General features: G+C 38.7%; 1 protein-coding gene across 1 annotated transcript; it reads right to left on the bottom strand.

Moving 5' to 3' along the window:
• LOC135421495 (transmembrane 9 superfamily member 2-like) lies at positions 1 to 27,266 on the bottom strand. Its single transcript, XM_064670053.1, has 17 exons — positions 27,047 to 27,266; positions 26,604 to 26,671; positions 25,213 to 25,306; positions 23,398 to 23,525; positions 23,038 to 23,167; positions 20,793 to 20,920; positions 18,780 to 18,891; positions 16,299 to 16,378; positions 15,287 to 15,395; positions 14,378 to 14,510; positions 13,052 to 13,171; positions 12,817 to 12,874; positions 10,611 to 10,770; positions 9,830 to 9,981; positions 8,216 to 8,327; positions 7,635 to 7,806; positions 1 to 619 (listed from the first exon to the last, which is right to left on the bottom strand). Exons 1-17 carry the CDS (start codon positions 27,161 to 27,163, stop codon positions 552 to 554), a joined length of 1,941 nt encoding a protein of 646 aa, XP_064526123.1. The 5' UTR covers positions 27,164 to 27,266; the 3' UTR covers positions 1 to 551.
• Between the last annotated feature and the right edge of the window lie 127 nt (positions 27,267 to 27,393).

The raw sequence follows: 27,393 nt of genomic DNA, 5'->3' as shown, positions 1-27,393 counted from the left end.
CAGAGTTGTGCAGTTTTATTTGAACAAAAACCAGTGTCGATATTTTTAATAAAGTCTACCTTAAACTAAATGCATGTACATTTGTAAGAAGATACCTAGTTGTAAAGGTGCAGGATAATATGTACAATCATAGTTAAGTTAAAAAAATTCACATTTTATATAGATTTACTTGACAGTCCTATGCTTTAATGGTATATAAATGGTAACCAAAAGAGGTAACAAAACCCCCCCCCAAATCACAACAAAATTCAGCTGGAGGACTGCACACATTTTTCAAATAAACCAGTTCACAGAATTTTTATTTGTCCTAAATCAAATTCTGGATATAATTTCTGAATTATTACAATGAACATGTTCAATGAGTATACCAACATTTTTGTTTTTATCAAAATGGCAATGGTGCCATTTCCTTCCATTAAAATCCGTATTTTATGCTGTAGTCTGGTCTTCAGCTTTTACAAATTAGAATAATTACACAGGATGTTTTTCAATACATGGTAAAAATTATCAAACAGCAAGGGAGATATGTTCAAAAGACACTTTGAAGCTTTTCAGTCCACTTTCACAACACTGTAAATCTTACTTACAAACCAGAAGCAGGCAAAAAATCCAATAGTCCCTAAAATGAGAAAGTGAAAAAGGTTAGTTTATTTTACAGTTTGTTCTGAGAGAGAAATCTAACAAGTACTTCCCAGCAGGACAGAATATAACATTGTAATCCAGCTAACTACCCAGAATAACAGCACTTCTTAAATTTAACAACACACATTAATCCCCCTAAGTTATTTATTTAGAGCAAAGATGACTTTTAGGACCAGGCTGCTGACATCCATTTAAACCACTAAACGTGATGCCACCACCACCAGCAGACACACAGGCACCTGTTAAGACACTGACTTTTACACAGTCAGCCCCTACCTGGGTTTTTGAGTCTGACACTTCACTGCCACCCGTGAATTAAAACACTTAACAAAGCCTTGGAAAAATCCACCTGGCCCAGTTTTATATTCATCGTGCTCTATTTATACTCAAGAACAGGGAACTTCTTCCTCTGTATATCCTGTTACCTCCTTTTGCTAAAACAATGCTCTGGGTGCCACAGCAGTTGGGAGCAAGCAGCAAGTGAGACTAACAGGGACAAACCAAAACACTGTGTGAGATTAGTACAGACCAATTTTCTATCTTTAACTAATGAACAAGCCTGTGGTTTTCACCTACAGTCCTTATAACAGAGTAAGTGCAAGGACATCATCTGTCACATTTATTTTTAAATTACTTTAAGAACTTCATATGCAAGGAGACAGAGACCCAGTCACTTTATTTAGTCTTCAGCCTCTAAGGAAAGTGATGCACTGTTCCTCACACCTTTACCTAGGGGTCAGCTGCCACAGAGATGGTAAGCCTTAACAGCTAGAAAAAAGGGAGGTCTGACTTCCAGGTGAATTCCCTCTCAAGGACACAGCCACATGCCAGCCCTGTGATAGCCCTTACCAGCTACACTGCAGCCAATTGCAAGATCACGCGCTCAGCTCCTCCAGTTTTACATTCACCCTTTTCTGTCTGCTCCAGGTTTTTTTCACCATTTAATTGTGACTGATTCACTAACTAGATGGTTCTTTATTAAGCATTTGTGTTTTTTTACATCAGTTATATTTCTTTCAGACCACATCCACACATTTCCCAAGTGAGAAACCCATCTTGGGAAGCTTATTATCTACATGCCAATTCTTACATTCTTAGTGCTACCATGTATATTTGCAGTTAAAGGCTTTTTGACAGCCTACTATTATATGGCACAGATTACCCTTTCTCTCCAAGTTTGCAGTTATCATCCTCTGAAACAGTAAGAGATAACAGATTTATGGCTGTTGATAGGAGATCAGACACCAACCACAAAAGGAATATAATTCCTTTGTAGGCTTGACATCAGTAAGTCTTTGCAGTTCATGGTCAATTCTCACTCCTTCCTACTGTGTCAAATACTCCAATATCAGCATTGTTACTCTAAGCCTTACTCTCACGATTTTTTCCTAATAATGGTTCTCAGCATTTGCTTTCTAGTTGTTTCTATAATATAGCCCACTCAAAGCTTTTTATGGTTTTGAAAGCAATGTTTCTTCTAAATATTTAACAGATGAGATAACTTAAAAATTTATCTGCTGTTCTAGAACAAAAGTGTAGTATCATAACAAAAATGTACAACTAACACAGGAATGAGAATTACCACAGTTCTGTGAGCATGTCACAACTTAATATGGGAGCACACTCTAAATCCACAGTATTTTCCTCCAATCGTTGTTAGTCTGAATCTTTATAATACATCAGTTTTCTACAAAACATTGCCTCAGTCATAACAGAACTTGAAGACTTCACACTGTGAACAAGCATTTCGTCTATAAACAGATTTTCACAGGTTTCAGTAACATTGATTTTCAACTTCCCCTCCTAAAAAAAGTCTGTTTAGCAAATCCAAGACTGACTACCCCATGCTCCTTTTTTAAACTTTATCAGAATTTTGCCAATGTACCAGATTTGAATCATGAACTTGGGGAGAGAAAAGCAACACACTTCACCAAGATACAGCCTTATGTGGCCAGAACCTTCTCTGGTGTACAGATTCCTTCAGTTGTTACCTCCACATCAATAATTGGGGCTTACCAGCATTGTAATTTCTTCTTCCCTCACATGAACAAATATAACCTACAAACTCCAGACATGTATAGCTCTATAGACTAGACACTTAATCTTTTTTTTTAGTTTTAAAATAACATGGCCAAACAGACTAGATGCTTCCTAAGGCTCAGGTCACCACAGAATCGTGTTGCTATTACAAAATCACTATTATTGGATAGATATGAATGTAAGCTAAGGGAACATTATTTATAAGGTTTCCCTGTACAGCTGCTTTACCTACATGATTGTTTATGTAGTGAAATGAAAAGCTTAACTTTTGCTTTTATTAAGAACATAAACAGCACAGTGCCTGGTTCCACTGAAATTCAGTGTTTTCCACCTCAGACCTCGGGGTGCTTTTGATTCCATGAACCACTACAGGGCCCACAAAAGGTAATGCAGTCAAAAACCTTCAGATTTTCTATACAGGAGTACATCCCCCAATCGAAGTGATCTGCAAATGAATAATAACTGGGGAAGAAAAATAGCTCTGAACTAGTGTGGCTTGTTTGAAAATTCTAGTCAGAATGTTTTCTACGTTTAACCCGTTTCACAAATCTGTCACTTGCTCCAGATTTCAGCACTTTATGTGGGAAACCACTTTATACTACATCTTTAGGCTTGTGCTTACAAGTGTAACAGGTTCCCAGATTCCTCTTTTTAACTACCTTGACTAAGGCCAATATTAAAACAGTTAAATGCAGGATCAGTTTCCTACACGTGCACCTCTACCCAATACAACTGCCATTAGTAGTTGCACTGGTTAAAATCCAACCTTGCCAGCTCATGTAGCGTGACTTGAAACGTATTTTCTTGAAGAGCACTCTCAGCTCTTCAGTCTTTAGCATTTTTCTAAGCACATCTTGCACTGAAATTAGAATCATCCTGTATTAAAATGAGCCTCTCATTAGAACAGGAGGACTATTTAGGTAAGCTTTAGATAAGAGCCACCTTAGGATCTTGCTTTTATTTGTCTCTTTCAAAACACATTCAAACTGAAATCCAAGTTTTGAAGCACTGTCAACAAGGAGCCACCTCTGCAGCTCCCAGCCTCTCTGACAGACATCAGTGAACACATGATAGAAGACAGATACCTAAAAGGTGTTTTTGTTAAAGCTGTAAAAAAATTCTATCACTAAGTACTTAAACCTCTCCCCCAATAACAACAAAGACCCCAACAAAAACCCAAACAAACAAACAAAAACCCACAAAAAAAACCCCAACCCCACAAGCAAATAAATACAAAGACACCACTGGCTGAAAGAGTTGAGACCTCTAAAATTATTTTCTGCTTGGTCTAAACTCCGTTTCACTGCCAAGTTTTTACAGCTTTCAGATGCACATTTCTATGAAATGACCCAGCACCAAGCCTGACACCAATTCCTCTAATGAGCCTATAAAATCTGTTTGTTTGGTTTAATCCAATATAACAAATTAGTTTCTTGGCTCATGTTTATTTTAACAAATCCTAAGCACTCACCAGCTTAAACTGAATGAAAGAGCACCTGGTGGCCTGCACTGAAGAACTTACTGTTGTGGGGTAGACCTTTATTTTTCCCTAAGTGGGTGACCTGCACATTTTAAGATTCTGCCTTTTCAAATAATCCCTACTACTCTAGGAAACTGATGCTGCTATCTCAGTGCAGAGCAGCCTGCCCAACACCACTGATCATCCTAGGGAGGTAATGCTAAAAGATCTTTTGCAGGAGCTATTTAAAATTCAGGAACACAGTTGTGAAGATGTCTCAAGCAATTTCTCTAGCCAAGAAGCCAGATATGTCCAAAAATCCATTTATACTTAGTATAAAACAGCTCAGCTGTTTTTTGATCTTTTTGTCCTCAGGTTTATAGACTGCTGAATACTCCACAACATACACACTACCACTTTCTGATACACAGAAAGATGATGTTACACACAGAAAGCTGGCATCTGACCGGGTAAGGGAAAGGTATTAGTAAACATGGTTTAAATTCAAAATTAAAACCAAGGATTATTGCACAGAATAATGTCAAAATACATTAAGCAGACTCTTCTGCTCTACTCATCCCTTCTAGCTTTATTGTTTAATGAAGAAAAAAGAATTCAAAGCACGAGCAGATTGTAAGAAAGCAAACAGAAAAGCACTCTGCACTTTGCTGATACTTCTTATGTACCTTAAAAGCTCTCTGTATCATACTGGTTTCAATCACCGCTCAGTGGTGGGTGCTTCAGAATCTCGGATTCTAAACACAATCTACCCAGAAGATCAAAACTCAATTTTGAAAATGGCATTAACTCACAAGTGAAAATGATGTTCAAAAATAGAGGTCACTGTAAAGCAACATGCTTTGACTATGTTCAGCATTTTTTCGTCTCTGAGAATAAAATGCATGTAATCATGTAGCCATCCCCATTCACCCACCCTTATTATTTCTTGAAAGATTAGCTGCACTTTGTACATTAAAACAAAATTGTCTGGTTTGGGGGTGCACACTAATTATTAGATTTCACTGGTCAGATTGTATTATTGTCGTTGTTGCCATACAAGCACTCAGTTCCTATTTACTTATTCACTATGATCTCTTTTGTAATGCCCAGGGTAACACAACATGCTGCCACCGAGGACGTATTAACACTGCCCTTTATACTTCTGTCACAGTTGCTGAGACCTAACAGGCAAGAATAGAGAAAATCAAAATACCTAGTGCTAACTTAAGTGGAACAGATGAAGGTCCCATTTTGGGAACTCTATTAATGCAAACAGTGTGTAAAATTACATTAGCAAACTCCTTCACCTCCAGAAACTCATGAGGGACTGAACCCTTATTTTCTAAAGCAAGGGCTATTAAGGAATATTTTACAAAACAAAGCAAAGGGAGCTGTGTTTTGCTTGTACCATCTGTCTAGAATAGCTTGCATTTCAGATCCAAAAATCTATCATCAAACTAAATATGGAAAATTTTATCACAACATTTTACATTATCAAGGGTTTATTATACACTCCATATCTGTTATACCCATTACCTTTCTAGTGAGTAGCTGTTCTATTAAATGTTAAAAAAAAAAGGGACCATGTAGTAGCTTTCCTCATGAACTACAAATGCAGCATAGTCAGCACTATTGTGGGTTTATTTCAAAATAAAAAGAAGACACTGCAGCACAGTTTATTATTGTACTTCTAGGGCCTCACTGGCCTCCACATCAAGAACTCCAGGATCAGCACATCTGAAGCTTTTAATGCCATTTCAGCTGCTGCCACGACAATTTCAATTATCATTTTATATATGAAAGGGATATTTTTAATTCTACCAATTTGCATCTTGTAAGTGAAATTGAAATTGGCAGGATAGCAACTAACCTATGCTAAAATCCAGACACATATTAACATATTGCTTTAGTTTAAAAGTAATTAAAACATTTTAGACTATAGTTTGAGGGTTGTTTTTTTTTTCTTTTCATATAGATAGAGATATATTATAGAAGACATCTGGAGCTTGTCTGTTTCACCAGGATTTAGGCAGGGCTTTAACTGGCAATATGCCAACTTCTATGTTTGTCTTCTAATAATTAAAAAATAGAATAATTAAATCCTCCCCTTTTTTCCCCACCCACTTCTTTTAAAAACTCCTTTTGGCTTTCTTTTGAAGAGACACATATCTAAATAACAAATAAAAACCTATCAGTAAGTGCCAGTTAATGTTATTAGATACAATTTCTACAGAGTAACTGCTTTGTTCAAACACATACAGTAATTTTCTTCAGTGTTTATCATGAACAGTGCTTTTTTCTTCTCGTGTCAACCAGCATTAGAAAAAAGAAAGATGAAAGAGATTTTTCTCACTGCTGCACTGACTTGGTCTGAAGCTAAGACTTACCTTCATTACCTATTTTAGTCACTCTTTTTTAACTGCATTTAACTGAGTTAAGGGATGCATTTCATAATGTGAACACAAAGCAATTACAACAGGTTTCAACAATCAGTCAGAAGTTAAGAAGTAACAATATAAACCATCGGGACATCCACAGTGAAATCCTCTATCACAAGTCTTTGGAGTGACTACAAAGGTTGGTTTTACGAACAACCAGTCATATGAACCAGCATTTTCTCCAGTTCTGCCACTGCTGTACTTCATGCCAAGCAGTGATACCTAAAAGATCTGACTTCATGTGTTAAATCTACATATACAACAGCAGCAGTACGATGAACACCAAGATAAAATGCTCCTGGCTATTTTTAAGGGCCAGTACCCTTCAAAGAGCTTCTAATTTCCTCTAACACATGGTAAATCTGGCACAGATTTCTCATCAAATCAACCTCGAAATTATAGTTTCAGTCAAGTGATTATGAATGTTAGAGGGAGTAATTCTGTAGAAGACACGTAGTCTGCACGAGTAACAGCAGAGAAGTTGGACAATTAAAACTGGAGAGCCCTATTTCAAACAGGTTCCTCCAGTTAAGGTAAATTCCTGCCATTAAGAAGTGGTGCTTAGTGAGCAGGTGAGGCCACTTCTAACAATACTAAAACTTTCTCTTCTCAAACTCCACTTCTTCCCCAGCACCAGCCTCCTTCACTTGCTGAGAGTGAAAGCTGAAAACATTCTTTATCCGCCATATGCAGAGCGCAATTATCTTTAACTACACAACTTCTAGAACCAATTACGAAATCCAAAATCAAGTTAACACTTGATATCAAAGTGAACAAGAACAGCCCTTTGAAAAATATAATGGTTTGAACTCATTGCTAATATAATATTCAATAAAGGAAAATTAATTATGCTATAAATAAATGTAATTTCAAGTTAGGAAAAAACCATAAAGAGTACCTTCCTGTGATGTGTGGTGTCACAAACCATAAAAGTAACACTGACTGAAGAGTCACAGATTGTATCTCATGGTTCAGAGAGTCTAAATTTCACCCAGTGCTTCTCATTTCAAAAGCAGAAGCCCCTGCATTCGCTTTAGATTGAACACCGTACTTACCTGTGAAAAGGAAAAAAATCAAGACCATGATCATTGTGTAACCAAAGTATAAAATGGTGCTGGCAGTTCCTGTTATCTGGAGTTTGGAGAAGAAGTAATGAACTGCATAGATAAAGAGATAAACTGCTGTAAAGCTGCTGGTCAAGAACGACCTCCACCACCAGTGATAATCCTGAAAGAAACAATAAACCAGTCACCAAGAGTCACCACGTAGAAAACAAAATATAAATAAGCTGGTTAAAAAATAACATTGTCTTCTGAAACACATTTGATTCTGCAAAATTTATCTTAAAAAAAATTCCTACATAGCACCTAGGTACTTTTTTTTCCTACAAGTCACCTGATTGCTTCCACTATGAACATGAAATTATTCTAAGATCAAGCCTGTTTATTTTTGCTTATCTGTTGCCAGTGGTGGATTTTGAAGCAAAAAGCACATTTCAGAAGAGTGGCTAAGACAGGCATGTCAAGGCTGACAGTGCAATCCATTCAGTGTCCAGCCCTTCACAGTACATGTGAATACCTCACCTCTAACATCTCCCAGCTACAAGTGGCATCTACAGCAAAACTGTAACTTTTACCTCTGCACACAGATGGAAGTAGCACAGCAAAACTGTAGCTTCTGAACATGTAATTAGAAGAATTATAAAAACTAGGAACAGGAATCCAAACATGTAATACATCTGATGAGACCTAAAATGAAAAACAAAGGAAAACAAGAGTCCCATTTTTGGTTGAAGTTCTGAGTTAATTGACAGTGTCACATTGCCAGATGCTAAGTTAACCAAAACCCCTAAAAAATCCAAACACAAAAAACCCACACCATTAGGGTAACTTTATTGACTAATTCATAAAAAGTTTTCTTTACCCAAATGTACTCACTAAATACACATTTATTTAAGGTAACAGTTATAAAACCTCTGCTCTACAGAGCAACAGTCTTCAATTATACTTCCCCTGAAATCAGCATCTATCTTTCACAGAAAAGAGTTAAGGACAATTTCCACCAGAGATGTTTATCACTTCAGGTCTCTTTGTTAGGAGGACCTTTAGCCTCCCTGACTCCTGCATCACCTGTACTCTTCCCTAGTTCCAACACCCACTTCCTTCCTCCTACTGCAGCTAAGCTTTCCAGGTGTCTCTGCATCTCATCACTACATCCAATCAGATGTTCCTCCCCTCCCAGCCTATCCCCAGGCCAAGTCTGGCTCCAATTCCAGTGCTAACCAAATACAAAATCACTCACAAAAATAAACATGAGGGAAATATGTTAATTTATTTTTAATCTGGTAAGGGATAAGGGAAATAACCAAATTAACTTTCTTGGGTGAAGGTGACAATTACTGCAGTACAGGATTAGACAGAGGGAGTATTAGTTGCACATTCCCTCCATACTTCCCTTCTGTAGGATAAATAATGAGAAACAATTTGGGAACTTGCTAATTTCAGCTACAAAAGTCTAGAGTTTGTCACCTGATTACATTTATCAGCACAGCTATATTACACGTTTCTATTTTTGTTGAAGACAAATACGAAAAGCTAAACTAATATATTTGCATTTAGAGCTGGTTTAGAAAACTGTTTTGTAAGATCTCTTGACATAAACAGAGGACACCATATGAAAACCTGGCACCTTCAGGACAACATTTTCCATTGAACAACAATGTACTGACATTTCATGTTTCACATTGTGAAAGTTTGAAAGATTGCACTGGTTTAATTTTTCATGCACCTGCTTGATTAGGTTTTGACAAGATTTTGGAGTGGAGTGGATGGTTCCTGGAGAGCAGAGTTTTTGTTTTGCAGAACATGGAATCCCAAGATCTTGACCCAATTCTGATCTAACAGCTGAACCTGCTAGATCGTATTAGTTTCATAAATCATAATACAGTTACACAGTGGATTAGGCTCTACCTAACCACAACATTATGAAACCACATTTGTGCTGTTTGAACCAGCAAGATAAAACAAGGTAACAGGATTCTAACATCACACTTTGCAGCTGTCATTAAAAAGAACTAGTTTCATAAGGTCTAAGCACAGAAGTAAATATACAGATTCCAGAAATTCCACAAAAGTTTGCACGATGGTCAAAACTTTTAGAACTGGACTATTCCTTAGACTAATTGGTTCAGGATGTCCAAACTCACTGTGTGTATTATCAAACCAGAGGAAAAAAAAATAGTGATGCTCACCAAATGCTATTCAGAATGAAAAACAGTTGAATGAAAATACAGCCAAAGGGCAAGATACCGCCCATGATGATACCAGGCAATGGCTTTGTGAAAAAGGACTGCTCCGGGATTTGGCGAGGAATCTGGTTGGTACGCACGGGATGTTCAATAGGCTGCAGAGAAAAACAACATAAACAAATGATTCGTTGTTACACCATAAATAACATTACTTTTCCCAAATATTGGCATCTAAAGATTTGATAAACACAGCTGTATTTTCATTCATATGCCATCATAAGTTTTCAAATTAAAAAAACCTACAAATGTGATGCCTGTCATTAGGAAAAAACACGTGTGCTTTAGACATTCCAACTATTGGCCAGTAAGCAAGTCAGAACATGAAGGAAATAAATCTGTTCAGTCCTTAATTAAAATTAAAAAAATCCAACACCACCACCTTTTTCTGAGTTGTCTGGCGTTATCTCAAACTAGTGAAGTACAAACTGAAGACATTCTGAAGTAGTATTTCAAAAATGAAACTACTGAGGTATTGCTGCAGCAAAAAAAGCATGCAAGACCTCCAAGAGCACTGTGAAATTCTGATTCTAGTGAATGGACAGGAAAAAAAAATAGTGTGACATTACAAGCATATACTTGATTTCAAAATCATGACCAAGTGAAACATCATTTTACAATCACTGGGCCATAGATGTCTCAATTTGACCAGCTCCTGTATGCTTAGAGATTCAGTGGCTCAACTACAGAGGACAGGTGTATTTCAGATCTGTACTTGGACCCCTACCTTCTCTTTGAAGCCAAAATAGGCACCAACGAAGGTTAGTGGGACTGAAATTCCAAACCACATAGCTAGGATAGCAACCAAAGTGCCAAAAGGGATGGCAGCTGAGGATCCTTTCACCCACAGAATGAGATTCATAATGAAGAAATCAGCAAAGACAATCCTGAAAGATCAGAAAAGATATTAAAATATTCAGGAAAAGAATATATGTATCAGTTAGTATTAAAAAACATAAATCAGTTGAAAGTCTGCACAAGAAAAATGTAGCTTCTAGCAATTTTCCAATCCCCCAACAGTCCTAATTCCTTTCACCAACAGTGTAGTTGAAGTAAAAATGCCTGCACCATCCAATGCTTGTAATACAGGTATCTATGGCAAAGCCAATATTTAAATAGACTCTGCACACAAAATCAAAAAGTAACAGAAACATTCCATTGCAAAAATCTATAAAAAAATGGAAAATAAATAAATAAAAACCCCTCTTATCTGAACCACCTTTCCTGTTCTTACCAGATATATTTTCTCTATTTAGGTCCTTTGTAAATAGTAAATTCCTTCTGAATAAATACAGTGATATCAAAATCTCATATTTAGGCAGCCACATGTCACTCTCACAATAAATGTATGTGCTGCTGCAGGTTGTGTCACAAGCGGAAAAGGGGGATTAGAGAGGGCTCTGCCCTACACAGAAACCTTTGTATAAGCATGGACTTACACATATTAAGGAGCCCACACCTTTGGAGAATTTAAATAGACACTGCTTCAGTCATGACATGTCTCCAGACCTGTTCTTTCCTCCCCTGTTAAGCACATCTGCCTCATTTTCTAAACATCCTAGGAAAACACTAGAAAACAACTCTGAAACATATGATGAAGATTCCAAACATCCCAATCTGAGAACAAAGCAAAATGTACTGCAAAAGAGCCCCCTATAAAATAAAAGCTTGCTTGAATTGCCATTATTCATAGATTCAACGATGCACCACAGAAAATTGAGCCTCAGGAAGGGCCCCTGCAAAGCGCACCATTGTCTGGGTTTTGTTAAAAAGGTGCTCCAGAGGAAGAATTTCAACTGCCCTGAAGTGAACATGCATCCTCCACTGAAATTTAAAAAGGAAGGAAGGAGGATTAGAGCAATAGACAGCCTCCTTTTTTTTCCTAGGAGAGGCCTGAGACTTGCCAAAACAGTTTGGGGGAACAGACCTGTTCAATAAGCACACCCAAGCGACCCCTGCTGTAAGCATCTTGTTGAACAAAAAATAGAAATCAAATCCATTTTAGAAGTCTTGCTAATCTTTATCATCCAGCCAAGCTCGTAACACAGACCCCACTTACCCCCTCCAAAGTTAGAAAAAAAATTACTGCAAATAGGAACTCCCATCAGTCTACTGAGACTAAAAAGACCTTGGGCTGTTTATGATATTATGCAAATTCACTGAACTAGCATAGCGTAATCAGGACATCTGTTCCTATTCTACCAGCCCCAGCCATTTCACTTCCTCTGTGAAACTCAATTTATTTGGGAGTTTACATGACCAGCACAATATTTTTTCCCATCGATATATATTTTCTTCTCCCTCCTGATAATATCTAAATGACAGCAGGGAGACTGAAGCACATTTTGTTTAGAAGTAAGATTTCTATAGAAATACTACACTCGGTTGTTATCGAAGACATTGCCTTTCATTTGATGAAATTCTACTTTACTTGAAACCAAGCCATGTTTTATTCATTCTGGGGTTCTTGGGGGGAAGAAATACCTTATGAAATTTATAATCTTTTCCTCCACTTTTGCCAAGGACATTTGGCAGTGCCCAAAGCTGAAACCAAGGAACTGGACATTACCTACATTTATGTATGAAGATGACAACCAGAATCACCTGGAACATACCAAGTGCTATGGTACCAGACTGGAATTACCCCATCACTGTGTCTAATGTTCTGGTGCAGTGACTCTCAAAGGCTGTGACATTACCTTGCATCATTCCTCTTACCCCCACAGCTGACTGCAAAACAAGATGCTAAGAACCTGTGTTCTAGAGTACCAGGCTCCAACTCCTCAGAATTTTCTTTTCTTCATATTCACACATAGGCAGTACAGAAAGGGAACAGCAGTTTGGAGAACCATAAACAAAATCACACAAACAAGCTTCATAACAATTCACTTTTTTTTCCCCAACTCCTTCCCACAAGGGGAAACAATACTAACCCAGGGCAAAGTAGAGCTGTAAGCAAGACGTTTGTCTTCCACTTCTCACCTCTGAATGCTGAGGGGAAAAAGTAAAAACAATTTCAAGTTCAAGACTTTTTCCAACTGTTTTACAGAATGGCAGCAAGAAGCAGATTTGTTGTCTGAGACACCAGCTCCTATCTGAGGTTTATATTGAGCCCAGCAATCCTGAATTTAACATGTTGTGTCACATTAAATAAATGCACATACTTACTCTTGTACATTCTAGCAGACACGTAACCAGCTGGAGTTCCCAGCAAGACCCACAATACAACAGCACAGGTCATCAAAGCACCACGGTTGGCAGGGGAAAGAAAACCAAGGCAAGCCAGGACTGGAGAGACAAAAAGATTTAGTTATTTGTGGACACATGTCAAAATTCCCCTGTAACAAATCACTGTGAAGGTTTATCCCTTTCACTACCAGACATTTAAATGAAGACTGTGTGCATAAGCTTGACCATACCTCTAACAGCACCGTTTCATTCAAAAGCATTCTTTCCACCTCGCCTCTTCAGAAGAAAATTTCTCAAAGCCAAAAGGCTGAAAAGTAAAATGCCACCATCGACCATGATGTTTGACTTAAGAACACTCTATCTTGAAAATTAGCCTCTTTAATCAGAGAAGGCTGCCTGAGTGTGAACCAATTGTAGAGATCAGCCTACAGATACTTGCAAAAAAGGAGTTTGTCAGTAATCTCCAGTGTACAGTTGGTTTTATAAAGGACTTTCTCTCACCACCAATTTCTTTCTATGCTACACTGGTTGCACAGGAAACTATCTCAGTTAACTAAGATACAGAGTTATGACCAACACTGAAAGACAAGCCTATCAAGAAAATTCTACTAATCTTAAAGCATCATGTAATAAATAGAAAAAAAAAAGCAGCTCCTCTATGAAAGATCAGAAAACTGAATCAAACTTGGAGAACAAAATTTGAAAAATGCTTCTTGTGTAGTATCAGTGTACCTTCTAAATCAATTATATAGTAAGAAAAGGAATGGTCATAAACTTTACAGATAACAGATAAGAAAACACCATCTTGTAACAGATGACATCATCATATGCATTTATAGCTATCTGAGGTAGGCTCTCATTATCTCAGTGTTGTGTCAGCACCATTTCATTGGTGTGCACTCTGGCTCTTATTTCTGCACGGCTGCAGATTGTCATATCAAACATATTGGATAGAAAGTGTTCCCAGAATATTAAAGCTTTGATTACATGTCTTTGAACTTGCATTACTGGACCCTTATATAATTTACAGCATGACAAATTGTTTCTGTTTTTTAAAAAGAAACTTGTAAGAAGGAAGTTTGATTTCTGTACTCATGAAGAATCTGAATTAGCCCAGATAGCACAATGTTTTCAATGACAACACAACAGCATTACTGAAGCTATCCAGATTAGTGTTATGAAACTGCATTAATATTTTATTTTACTAAAGGAAGGACTTAAAGGCTTCTGTCATTTGTTTAATAATATTGCATCTTTCTTATCACTATTACGCTTCAAACACATCACCTTAATGAAGTTACTTACATAAAGTAATAAATGTCATAATGAAAATTTGCGTTCCTTGGCCCAAAAAGACAGAGAGTAACATTCCCTTCCTTGGAGGTCTAAACACATCTCCATGAACCAGCTTCCAGCCAAATTCCTCTTGGGCATCTTCCTGTATAAAATCAACAAAGTCTTTAGCAAAGATACATAATGCAGTAGTGAATTAACACAAACAAGATGCAAAATACATATTTAAAGTTTGATTAACTTCCAGTTAAGATCCAAAGCCAGACTAATTGCATCTGATTCATCACTCATTGATTTCATAACCCCCTAATGGTTCAGTGAAAAAGGCAGGATTTATCAAGAAAATCCTCATCTCTTAAAGCAAGAAAAAACCAAATGTAATTAGCCAAACCACAGAACATCATTCTAAATTTAAACTAAAACAAAGCATTCCATTTAATTCAACTTCAATCTAGTTCAAGCATTTATCTTTTTCTGCTTCCATTTCAAAGCACATCAGTCTCAATGACAATATTGGGAAAGAATGAAACTGTCTCTGTACTACAAAAGAAAGTTTGCTCCCTGGAACCATGAGGGACAAATACCAACACTCTGTCCCACTCCCAGAGGTGAAAAGATGGATGGCATGGGCAGGGGGATCCTAAGGAACCACTGCTGAAGAACAAGGCTCTTCAATAGAGTCACTCAAAACAGACACTGCCCCTCACACAATAAACCAACCAAAACCAACACACGACCACAAGACCACTCTCCTCCTCATAAAATTAAAAGCTACAGGTTTCATTCAACCCAGGAATACTGAGTTCAGGTCAAAGGACTGCTTACCACTAGAATTACAGCATGCAAAAAAGCAGGGTAAGAAAGAATGCATCACTATCACCAGAGCAATGTGCTCATGTAAAAGCTGTAAATTTTACTCACTGAAGAGTCAATCTGGTTGTATCTTGCAATATCTTTATGAAGAGTCCTCAGAATGATCATAGCCACCATGCCGGATAAGAAGAGAACAATTACGAGGGAATTCATTATACTGTAAATAAAGAAAAAGTCAAACTTTCAATCCAGTTATTCAGGTTTCAGGACATGCACTCAGTTCACACCAAATGTACAGCTCAGGTCTGATGAAACGTCTTAGATATTCAGACCTTTCAATGTTTTCCCACCCAGAGAAGAGAAACTGTTCTCAGTTGTATACCTGTATGATTTCTTAGGTGACAGAAGTGACAAGAACAGTATTTCATGATACATTGCTAATTCTCAAGACAGTTACATATTGCTTTTCTCTATTTTCCTCCTTATATACCTCAGAAGTAATTTCCCTGGTGAAACAGCTACAGCTCTTAAAGCAGACTGTCACATAGATTTTGTATCTATCAACCAATTAAATTGACATCATGCCATTTAATATTTTGTAGAGATCAATTCAATCAGATTAGCCTTTTCAAACACTTCCATTGCAAAACATTAACACTTCAACACAAATTATGTGCTTACTTTTGCATGGTAAGGAGGGAAATAAAAAAGAGCTTTTCACATACATCTTTTACTCATAAAAAAAGACCTCCTTTTTTACTGTAAGCAGCAGCTGAGTACAAAACACACACTACACTTATGTACCTCTCACTTGTCAGTCAGAGAAACCCAGACAGTGACAATAAGAACACTGCAAAGGAGCAGAAGTTCTCCAGAATGGAGGTGATAAGAGTAAAACACAATAATGATGCAACCCTTTTACAAAATTCAACATGACAGTTGCTCCCAAGAGATGGAAATTTACTTCACATATGAAAACAAAAGTTTTCTTGCCTAAAAACTTACAGACTTTGTTCTACCACAGCAGACATTTTATATATCTGTAAATCCCTAGAAGCACTACTAAGAAATCTCTGTGCTCCCCAGCAAGACTTCACCCCCCAAAAAATGCAGATCTTACCTAAACCACTGGATGTTTGTATGAGGCATGGACTCCAAAATGTAGTCCCACCTGGAAGCCCACTTAATATTATTCTTTTCCTACAAAGAAATGAAACAGCAATTAATAGAAAGAAGTACAAGTTCATTGCAGTCTCCAAGAAGGAATAAGCACACCAAATCTTTCCCATAAACCTTCCAGTCAGCATTCATATCTAAGCTTGGCATCAATCCTGGATGTTAGACCTCCCTCTTGCATTAATTCATCTCTTAAGCCTCTAAAAGAGTACCTTGGTTATTGAAATTCCCTATTCATGTCTTCTACCTTCAACGGAGGCTTCACTAAGCCTCATCTTTCTATGATTCAGGATGTAGCTGCCTGCAGATCCCAAATACAGGCTGAAAAACTATCATGCCGTTACTACGAGATTCCCTCAGTACAGCACACTGATCTTGAAACTTCAACTTTGTCAAACATACTCCATAAACATATTTCTAGTTTTCCCTCGAACTTTTTCTTTCTCATCACCTTCAATGCATTTAGCACAGGCTTCTTCACTCTGCCATAACACTGGCTGATACACATTGTTTTCCACCCTGAGTCACGAGAGATAACTTTCATTTCCAGACAGTGCTGTGATGGATTTAAGAAGTTTCACCCTAAAAGATGCTTTTATTCTCTTCTGTCTCCCTTCTCTAAAATTTATGTGAAAGTTGCACAAGTGAGGACTCTTTCTGACCCACAAGCCTTGTCCTCCACAGCTGGTCTCATGGGACTTACACACCTTCTGTCCTGCTACCAAGCTTCATCCCCTGACTGGCATAATATTCTGCAGAATTTTTCATGTATTTACCAGGTGGTAAGTTGGTACAGTTCATTCTCAAAATTTTAGACTGTATCACCAGCTTAGAATTTTTAAGTTCTGGATCAAGAACATGACAATGAAGAAGTGCACCAACACAACAAGGTGGCCAAAATTGCCCTAAGTTGCTCTTTGTCAGCCCAATCAGCAGAGGATCAGTAGTTCACGGCTACTTGATCCAGGGTTTCAGAAGTGTGGTGCTGAAGTTTGTTACATGTTTACATTTTTGTGCACCTGTGTACTGAACATTAGACCCATGCTGATGTATACTTTTCACATATACAGAGCTACATACCTTGCCCATTTCAACTAATTAAAGCAGACACCACCACTGTCTCACCAGAAGTCAGCTGCCGAATTGGAAAGGACCACAAAACAGTTACATATTTAATTGCTTTATGTATTCAGGCTCACTGAAACTAATGTTCTCCTATTTAAAAACACTTCTTGCTGATAAACACTCCCTTTTAAGTTATTCTGAAACCACTAATAAAAAGTAAAACGTGAGGTATTATTTCAAATCAAGGCTAAGGGATAACCGACAGAATAAGCAGTTTTGAAGTGCCATCTGCTGGAAGCATCTAAACTCACAGGATCTGAGCTCTACCTGCTCCATGCTGGAGAAAGAGGGAGTAGGTACCCAAACACCCAACACATTGCGTGACTAACCAGACAAAGTTCACATTGAAATTCTAAACTGCAGTTTACCATCAAGATTTAAACACAAATGTTAATGACAGAAGGCTCATTCATGTAGGAAAATTAAGAGAGTCTAAGGAGGATTGGGTGTCTCAAGGGAAAAGTAACAGGATATGGAGTCTTGCACCTCAAGGTCACTGGTTCAAATCAAATTCAATTTGGTAGGATGAAAGCTGTTCCCCTGCAATGGCTGCCTGACTGCCTGTACAAAACAAGCTGGTGGTCTCAAGCCAAATCCTCTAAGATTGGCATCTGACATCAGAGAAACAACCACGCTTTCAGGACAGACTGGAACCAAGGTACCAAGGTCTGAAGTACCTTGAATCAAATTACTGTCACCCCCAGAGAAGGTTCACTTTCCATGCTGGGGTAAACACCCATTTGCCAGAAAGTAAATTTCCTCCTGTCTAAGTCATTACAGGCTGAATAAAGTTGGTAATCATCAGAGTATTAATTTTAAAAGATAAATGGCTGCCTACTCCAAAAACCCCCTTGTGAATAAAATAAAAGCAACACAAAATAAGACAAACCTTTCAACTTCACTAGAAGAAAAAATGCTTTACAATCAACGTTTAACACAAAAGTGTCCCCAGACATATAATACAAACTGTTCTTTAACATGAGACTCTCAGCACCCTGACTAAACTCTGAAAGCAGAGTTTACCTCAAGGAAGATAACACTTGCACTTATTCAATCTACTACCTTTCTATTAGTAATAAAATGGGGGGAGGAGGGCAAAGTCATTATTTATACATTCAAAGCATCACTTAAACTACAGTGATGGAAAACCTACTAAGAATTTAAGAAAAATACTTCACAAGACCATCCTCATGGAATTTACACTGCTCTAATCCAGTTACAGCTATTAGCAAATTATTCAATTCCTTTGATTTCATTCTTTTGGGGAAATACATATTCATGTAACAGACTCAATACTTACTTCAAATGTCACAGAGTAAGTGTAGATCAAATTCAGTTTATTGGTGAATTCTCCGGGAATCTCCATAGGTGGACCTTCACAACTTAAGTTGTTTTCATCTGTATGTTTGTAGCTAATGGGGAAAAAAGTTAAATAAATTGCATATACCATCCTATGCAATTTGAGGTTACAGGTGAAGTTGTTTGCTAAACATGTGGGGGATGAGAACCGCTGACCTCTAAAGGTCACAAGATGTGGTTCCACCCTGTCCCCTTTTCTGCCATGATCAGAATGAATCCTGGTCCTAAGATAAAATGGTGGGCTGCAAAGTCTGGAGATCCTTTCCTGGAAAGATGGTTTTAACACAAAATATCCCTTCTCTGCCATCATACCCCCCTTGCACATTTTAACAAGACTGCATTACTGGCAACTGAACCTCAGCGTGTGCTTGTCAGCCAGGAAGGCTGAGAATCTCTCCATCTCCCACAGCTTCTCACCTCTCAAGTTTCACAGGGAGAAGGGGGTTTATTTTATTTTGGTGGATTTGGGTTTAAAAGTTCAAATATGAAACACCTTCTCTGCAGTACTTGAGAAACACTGCAGCTATAGAAGCACAAAGGCTAAGAAACCTGAAGGTTTTCTTGAATTCACTCCTGTAAACCCCCTCTAACACTGGAAAATAGCTTTCCTCTCATACCCTCTTGGGCAAGTTGTATTTACCCAATTTAGATTAACAATTCTACCATACATTATTATATGTCCACAACTAAGCCAAGCCACAAGATAATAAAAACTTCCATGCAAGGTTAGGGTCCTCTAACCACAAATATTGCCCCGTGAGGAGAGCTTCAAGGTTGAAGCAAAGCACCAAGTAAAACACCAGGACAGAGAATGACAAAATTAAGGTTATGTGCAACCTAATTGTGCCCCCTTGTGGTCTGCACTGCCAGGGAAAAGGCAAATGCTCACTTTTTTCAATCACTCACAGAATCACAGAACGGTTTGGGTTGGAAGGGACCTCAAAGATCAGCTACTTTCACCTCCCCATTTAGGATGCAACTGATAAAGCTTTAATAAAAAATGGAGAAGGCTGGTAGACTCTTCTTGCCACCACCTCAGAGCAAATGTAAATGGAAGGAATAAACCTGTATAGCAATTATAATTCACTAAAAACACACAATACCATAACAACAGAAAAGACCAGTGAATCTGAGTCACGCTGTACCACACGTCTGTATGACTGAGAAACTCTGGTAGCATAATTTAAGAGTGTATTTAACCTCTGTGGAAAAGAGGGAATAGCTTAGCTAAAAAAAAACCAACCTACTTTGAAATTTTGTAACTGGACTGCAGTTTTCAAATGTAGGGAAGTATGAACTGTGCATAAACAGACTGACTAGAGGCCAAAGTAATTGCTTCAGTCTGTTCCTGATCTCTAAGTTGTTGCACCTCCTTTCTGGTCAATGCAGAAACCATTAAACTTCTGTTTAAGAAAATCAGTTAGTCTTCTTAAGATATCAGTTGTCATCATTTGCTGTTCTGAACACCAGTATAAATTTGGTATTTCACCCATACCTCAGTATCCAAACTTACACAGGAAAAGGTACACCTGTACTGTACACAAATACTGTACATTCATACAGTACATTTGGGAGACACATAGACACAACATGGGAAACTTATTCAGTTAAGGGATGTTTCTCAGTGTATCTGAAAACATGCACACTCAGACACGAATCAATCAACATATGAACAAGACTATTGTTTGTGTCAGGTTCTAAGAGTCTGCATAAGCAGCTTTTCCATCAGGAGGGACTTTAGGGAACATTTTAAAAACAAAGTTAAATGACATTTACAGTTGTGTAAGTGTCCTTGTAACTACAGTTCCAGATATGAAGCAGCATAAGGAAAGCTTTACCAGAAGTCGGAATAACGACTTCCTCAAAACTTATTAACACCAAATATCATCCCTAAGTTTGGAAGTGCTGTCAGGACTCCTGAGTACCAGGAGCTGCTGCTTTAATGCACAATTACCTTTGTGGCCTCAGTCTTGCCATCACCAGTCTTGCACCAGGCCAGTTTTCATCCTTCCCGCTGTGGTACATGATTGTTATGTCAACGTGGTTGAAGAGGTAGAAAGTGTTCTTCTTGTTAAACTCTGACTACAAAACATTACCAAGAGATTGAGAAACTTCTCCAACAGGAGAGGGCACAAGCAGTCAAGAACTTTAAAATGAGACTGATGCTGGATGAAGGAAACACTTCAACATTAATATATCTGTATAAAATATTTATATATTTTTCTATATATGATACTGAGTTCTATAAATAAAAGCCCACACAAGAAACTATCACATCTGTGTTACTACTAAAATTTAAATGTCTTTACCAAAAAAGCTGCCAAAGGTACAAGTAATTCAGATTCACCATTTCTACACCTGTGTTCCAGCTACCAAAGCTTACAAATCATGTTCTGCTTCAAAAAACTACCCTTCACCTTCAGCAGCTTTTCTACTTTGTCATCCCTGTGCTTTCAGATTTCAGAAATATGAGGTGATACCAGAGTCAATTAAGTTGACTTGGATTTTCTTTTCTCCTCAGTTCTGTCCTGTTTAAAAAAAAAACCTTAATTTGAATTAGAGGACCAGGATGACAGACTGCTAGCTGAGTTTCCAAGTAAAAAAATCCCTATATTTATTGTGTATATCAGCCATTTTCCAATTGGCATACAAATTCCATTCTTTGCCCACTAGCAGCAAAATATGAAGGTGTCTTGCATTAAATTTATCTGGATTCTTCTTCTTTCACTGTGATCAAGATTCTCATTGGGAGAAGACTGGAATCATCCCCATGTCATTCTATAACCCCATCTTTAGGTCTCTGTATCCTCCATTTCCAAAGCAGCAGTTGAAGTAATAATGTAGCTCAGCAGCTGCATAACTGCAAGGATGAACTGTAGCTGTGCCACTGCATGTTAACAACCCCTCTCCTGGCCCCATTTTAAAGAGATAATTATATCTGTGGGAAGAGGTATTTGGGTATACTTGTGAAAGTATAAATCCCAGAGATGACAGTCATGGGGCTACCTTCTTATTTGCCCATGGGCCAGCCATCCCTCTGGCACTACGCCATGCAACATTCCCACTGGAATTAGAATTCACAGACCAAAATGACACTGGGTACCCTGGCAGAGCCCCCACACCACTGCCAGCACACACAATTTGCACAGCACTTCATGGATACCCATTAAAAGCTCCATAGGCTCTCTCTAGGAAATTCAGTCACTGATACCAATGTATGAAGGCCTCCCAGTAAAAAAAAAAAAATCAGCTTTTCATCCACGTTGCTGACTTTGCTTTCTGTGTAACAGACAGCTCCCAACAGAACATACACCAGTATCAATTTAACACACACCTCACATACAAAATAATGAAGTTAAACACCAAATTGGAACAGGTTATTCAATCCACAGATCACTTTCAAGAGCCTGGGGAGCCTGAGGAGTAACTGAGTTGGAAGGTGACTGCAGACAGAGTACACTGAGCATGCATGATAAATGCAACACTTCAAAGCAGCGTCAGACCTGCTGCACACAAATGAACTGACTGCACTGCACACAAGCAGCAAGACGTGGCAGAGCAGAGTCATAGAGAGCTCCCTCCTCCCTGAGGAGTGTGGTCCCTTCCTCCAGGACAGATAAAACTTTATCACTATTATCTGTAACTGTACTAGTTCACCACAGAACTCCCAGGATGACTGACACATTTCCAATTGTTGTCAATATAATCTTCCCTGTCACAGCTGTGTTTGTTATCTTCCAGCCATCTGGGAAAACCCTGACACATTTAACTTGTAAACTGTGCTAGACCTAACTTTTGCAACTAGAACACTGTGCTCATTTCTAGGTCTTCACTAGAAAGCTTCCATCTGAAAGTGATGAAAAGAAGGTCTTGCACACTGACATGGACAAAGAATGAATAGGTACAAGGATGTATACACATGAAATTTCAAAACAAACCCACAATTTTATAAGGCTTTTAAACACCCACACCAGTTATAAAACATAAATAGGTCAAAAGACCTAGATATACACTTTATTTGGACAATTGTATCAGCGAGACACAGCATACAGCAGCAGCACTCAGCACTGTCAACGCCCACATTTTGAACACTAACCATGTTTACAAACATACCTGTTCTTTCTCAGGAAAAGAAAGCTTAAAAATAAAACCACAAATTAAGCCACATCTATACTAACAAGAAAAGTTCCATCACTTACATTTATAACACAAGCATCTTTAACTCTACCATCTGGAGTAACAAAACATCCTATTGGAAATCCTGGATTACAGTATTTTTGTCCATCTTCCACATCATAGCACCACGTTACAGGCATGTTATCGATAATCCTAGACAGAAATCATCAAAGAACACGTCCTCAGAAAGGGATGCACCTGCTTTCCCACTGACATTTCACATTCATGTAACGCACACAGTTTTCACCAGTGCCCACAAGATGCATAGCAGAGGACAACTATCACATAGAAGGAAGAAAGCAACCACTTAGAACATAGATAACAACGTCAAAAAGCAGAAAAAAAACCCCAAACAACAACCTCAAGGACACATCTCAGCTTACCAGTGATGCTGATAATTCAACTGCATTGCTTTCTTCAAAAAAGCCAGTTTGCTTTTATCAGCACTGTTTCCTGGATCATATGACCTTGTACAAACTTTCTTGCATGTTTCTTGCTTTTTAAAAGTGAACTGTTAAAAAAAGCACACGAAAAGAGTCATTCCAGTTTTGCTTCAAAAGTATTTTAGAGTATTTTTTTCAGGTAAAGCTGATTTTTTTTTTTTTGTTGCTTCACTTCCTGACTATCAAAGTCCCATACAATGCCTTTAACTTCAATGTCAAGATTTACATATATCCAGCAGCAGCAATCCCATTTTACATTGCTAAAAATCTCTTCAGTAGTCCAGATAAACTACATTTGGATAAACCCCGAGGACTGAAAATGTAAAATTAGTAGAAAAGTTATAGCTTTTTTCTTTTACCAGTTTGTTTTATTTTGGTTATTTTATCATCTGCTAAACCAGACTTTCCCTACATCCTTTTTGAACACTTCACGTTAATTTTAGCTGGTTTTCCCCATGACTAAGTTAGTAGACAAGGCTGCCAAAAATCTAAAAAGTTGCACAACATCTAAGCTTCAAGCACAGACACCACCTAACACAAACATGCACGCATTTGCATCTCAACTTCTAAACCAGTTAGGATTTACCTGCTACTGAGCAAACATACTTAAAACACAACTGAAAATTGTAATGGTATCAAGGCCTAAGTGCTAACGAGGAACAGCATTTCCTAATTGCTGTAGTGTGCAGCCATTTCAAACAAGTAATTGTTATAATACTAACCTATTCCATAGGTATCCAGTCCAAATGATCCATCATGCTACATAATTTAAGATTCTTGTGACCAGCAGCCAAAAAACTTAAAATTATATTAGCTCAGAGAATCAAAGGAGACTTCCAGGAGCAGTTTACACAAGGGAGGGAGCATCACCTGCTTAGCAGACTGATGAGATGTGACCAGGTCCCTAATGACTGAGCAGCAGCAGACTCAGAAACTGCTGTCTCTTTTTCCTCACAGGGATTTGGAGCATCTAGCAACCATCACACACAAACATAGCCCAGTTTTCAGCTTCACTGGCAAATCCCAGTCTCAACTGCACTTGAACAGTACCCAGCTTTCAAACATTAAGAGCCACTGTTTGACCACAGCTCCTCCATTGCTAATAGCTGTCTCAAGTTGATAGTAGAGCTTTTTGGAGATGCTACATTTAATCATTGCTAATGCAGGGCATGAGACAGAAAAATATCACATACTTAATCTAAAAAGTATTTGCATACACTCATTTTACAGAAGATTTCAAGTGATATGCATCAATAATGAAGAATTCGGTTTTAGGCAACAGATGATAAGTGTGTCCAAGCAGGAAAAAGCTGCAAGTGAGCCCCAACTTGACTTCCCCTTCCTACTCTGGAAGTTGCACAATAGTACTATCACATATATAAAGCAGTTCCTGAATCACCACTTTACAGCCTCCAATATTACACTCAATAAACTAATGATTTCAGATCATGTAACACACCACAATCCAGCTATTAAATAACTGCCTAAGATACAGTTTCTGGACTTCTCTACCACAGAGCAATAGGAAAGAAGGATGATTACTGGCTCAGTTTCCCAACTTTAATTAACCACCCCAAGATGCCTCTGGGCTGGGAGGACTTTTGTTTTTATTACATAAACACGGTAAAACTTAAATTAAAAATATAAACAAAAATAATTACACAGTCATCAATCTTGAGCTATGTCTATGGATTACAGCCATCAGAATGACAGCTATCAAATTTAAATAGGATCAACTGCAAGGGATAAAATAACCTTATATGGAGATGATGCTATTCTCTCCCCAAAAAGCACTTGTCCAAGATTTTCTGAGGGTCTTTTCTCTTCCTTATCTTGACAGAAGTCAAAACTAGAAAAAAAGCAGCAAAAGTTACCTTTATTTCTTATTGACATATAATTGTAAATATCAGCCTAAAGCAAATTCTTAAGTTATGTCCTTAACATAGCAGTTTTCATGATTCTTTTGACAGTTCATCCACTGCTAGTAAAAAATCTTAGTGGCTTTGCAAAGAAATCTGGCATCTATTTTAAGATCAGTTTCAACCAAGATATTTCATAGCTGAAGTATCTTTAACAAAATACACAATGTTCAGTCCACACACCCTTTTCAAATGGCAATTTAAACAAATAATAGAATATTTCATATTGGTGGAAAAAAAAAAGAGGCTGTGCTACGGACTATTCATTTCTCTTGCAAAAAAAAAAAGTTTCTGAAAAACGACACCCCTTTTAAAGGAGTCTTTACAACTAGTATTTAAAGTGAAACATTTCAAAGAAGGGAGATGCCTTCTCTGAGATCACCTGTCAAACGTCATTCACAAATTCTTTTCAATTACATGCAGCCCAAAACTGCTGAATATGAGAAAGATGTTTTCAGTATTTAAATTATGCCAAATATCTGGATTTCCATTAAACAGAGGCAGCAGTAGGTTGTGGAGAAACAAAAAACAAACCCACACATCTTTGGTGCATAAGTACTTTTTCTCAATCAGTGGTCCTAAATTCACAAGCTTTCCTAGAGTTTAATGTAAATAGAGACGTTGTGGGCTTTTTGAGCTAATCTCTGGTCTTGCACTGCACAAGGTAAGATCTACAACAACCTGCAAGTTTCTCTTTTCTGTGTGCCCAACAGCAAGACTGCAAATCATGTGTATCACTGCTTTGTAGGCCTATAAATACATGCAAAAGCAGGTAACAATTTTCACAGACAAGAATAAAAAAAAAAACCAAACCAAAACAACAAACCAAGAATTAGCTATAGAGCTTTGGTGTAAAAATGAGAACTAACAGTGACTAGTCTCTGGGCTTTAGTTACCAGAAAAAAGAAACTCAAAGCTCCTTAGATTTGCATAACAGGAAGAACTTTCAAATATATTAAACTGCCAACATTTAATCCTGTACTCAGCTCACAAGAATGCACCCATGAGAAACCCTGCAGCCTTATTTTAACAACACCAGAGGATGGTCAGGTGGCACAGGTGTGGCCTTCATCCCTCCCACTCTCTTGTACTTCATTCCTGCCGCTGAGACCTGGATTTACTCTTCCATCCCTACAGCCAAAATACTGACACCTGTACGGTATCAGGAGCCGAGAACAGAAAACAGCCTTTCCAAACACTCCTGGAAGCCTGCTGTAGTGTACTTACGCATCATATTCGTATGGCAGAACTGATTCAACCGAGTCCAGCCTGTTCACGAAGAGCTCAATTAGCGACTGAAACAGGAAAGAAGAAAAAGTATGAAAACACAGACTTTCAGAAACAAACGCGTGGCTGATTCGAAACGCTTAGCTTAGTGGCAAGTGCTGCTATCCCGCAGCGGAGTTACCCCTGGCTCCTGACAGGCCCCGGCCACTCCAGGAACAAGGAACCAAGGATCCTCCCGGGAAGTTCAGCGGGAGAAAGAGAACCAAGGAAATACGCGCTGGGGATGTCTGGCTTCCCGGAGCAAAGGCTGTCCCTGCGGGAGGACACCCGGGGCGTCCAGCAGCGGGGTGGGGGACACCCGGCGGTCCCCCCTGGCCGCGGAAGCCCCGAGCGGGTGCTGAGGAGGGACCGCCCGCGCCGGGCCCGCCCGTGGGGGCTCTCACCTTGCAGCTCTCGGTCTCCTCGCCCTCCTCGCAGAAGCTGACGGGCGCTAGCCCGGGCAGGTAGAAGGCGGCGCAGAGCGGCGCCACCGTCAAGAGCGCGGCAGCCAAGAGCCTCATCTTGCAGCCTGGAGGGGCCAAGGCACCATGAGGCGGCTGCAGCCCCGGGCAGCGCCAGGCGGAGGCGGCCCCAGCCCAGGCGAAGGCGGGAGCGGCCGCGTCACGGCCGGGTCGGGGCCGCGGCGCCTGCGCGCTGAGGGCGGGAGGCGCTGGGCGCCATCTTGGGGAAGGGCACCCCGAGGTTCGGGAGTGACAGGGCAAGCGGGGAGCGGCTTTAAACTGGCAGAGAG

Source organism: Pseudopipra pipra, chromosome 13 (assembly GCF_036250125.1).
Source record: "Pseudopipra pipra isolate bDixPip1 chromosome 13, bDixPip1.hap1, whole genome shotgun sequence".
NCBI classification, from domain to species: Eukaryota; Metazoa; Chordata; class Aves; order Passeriformes; family Pipridae; genus Pseudopipra; species Pseudopipra pipra.
Note: the sequence above shows the minus strand (reverse complement) of the source record. Positions and strands in the feature narration are given on the sequence as shown.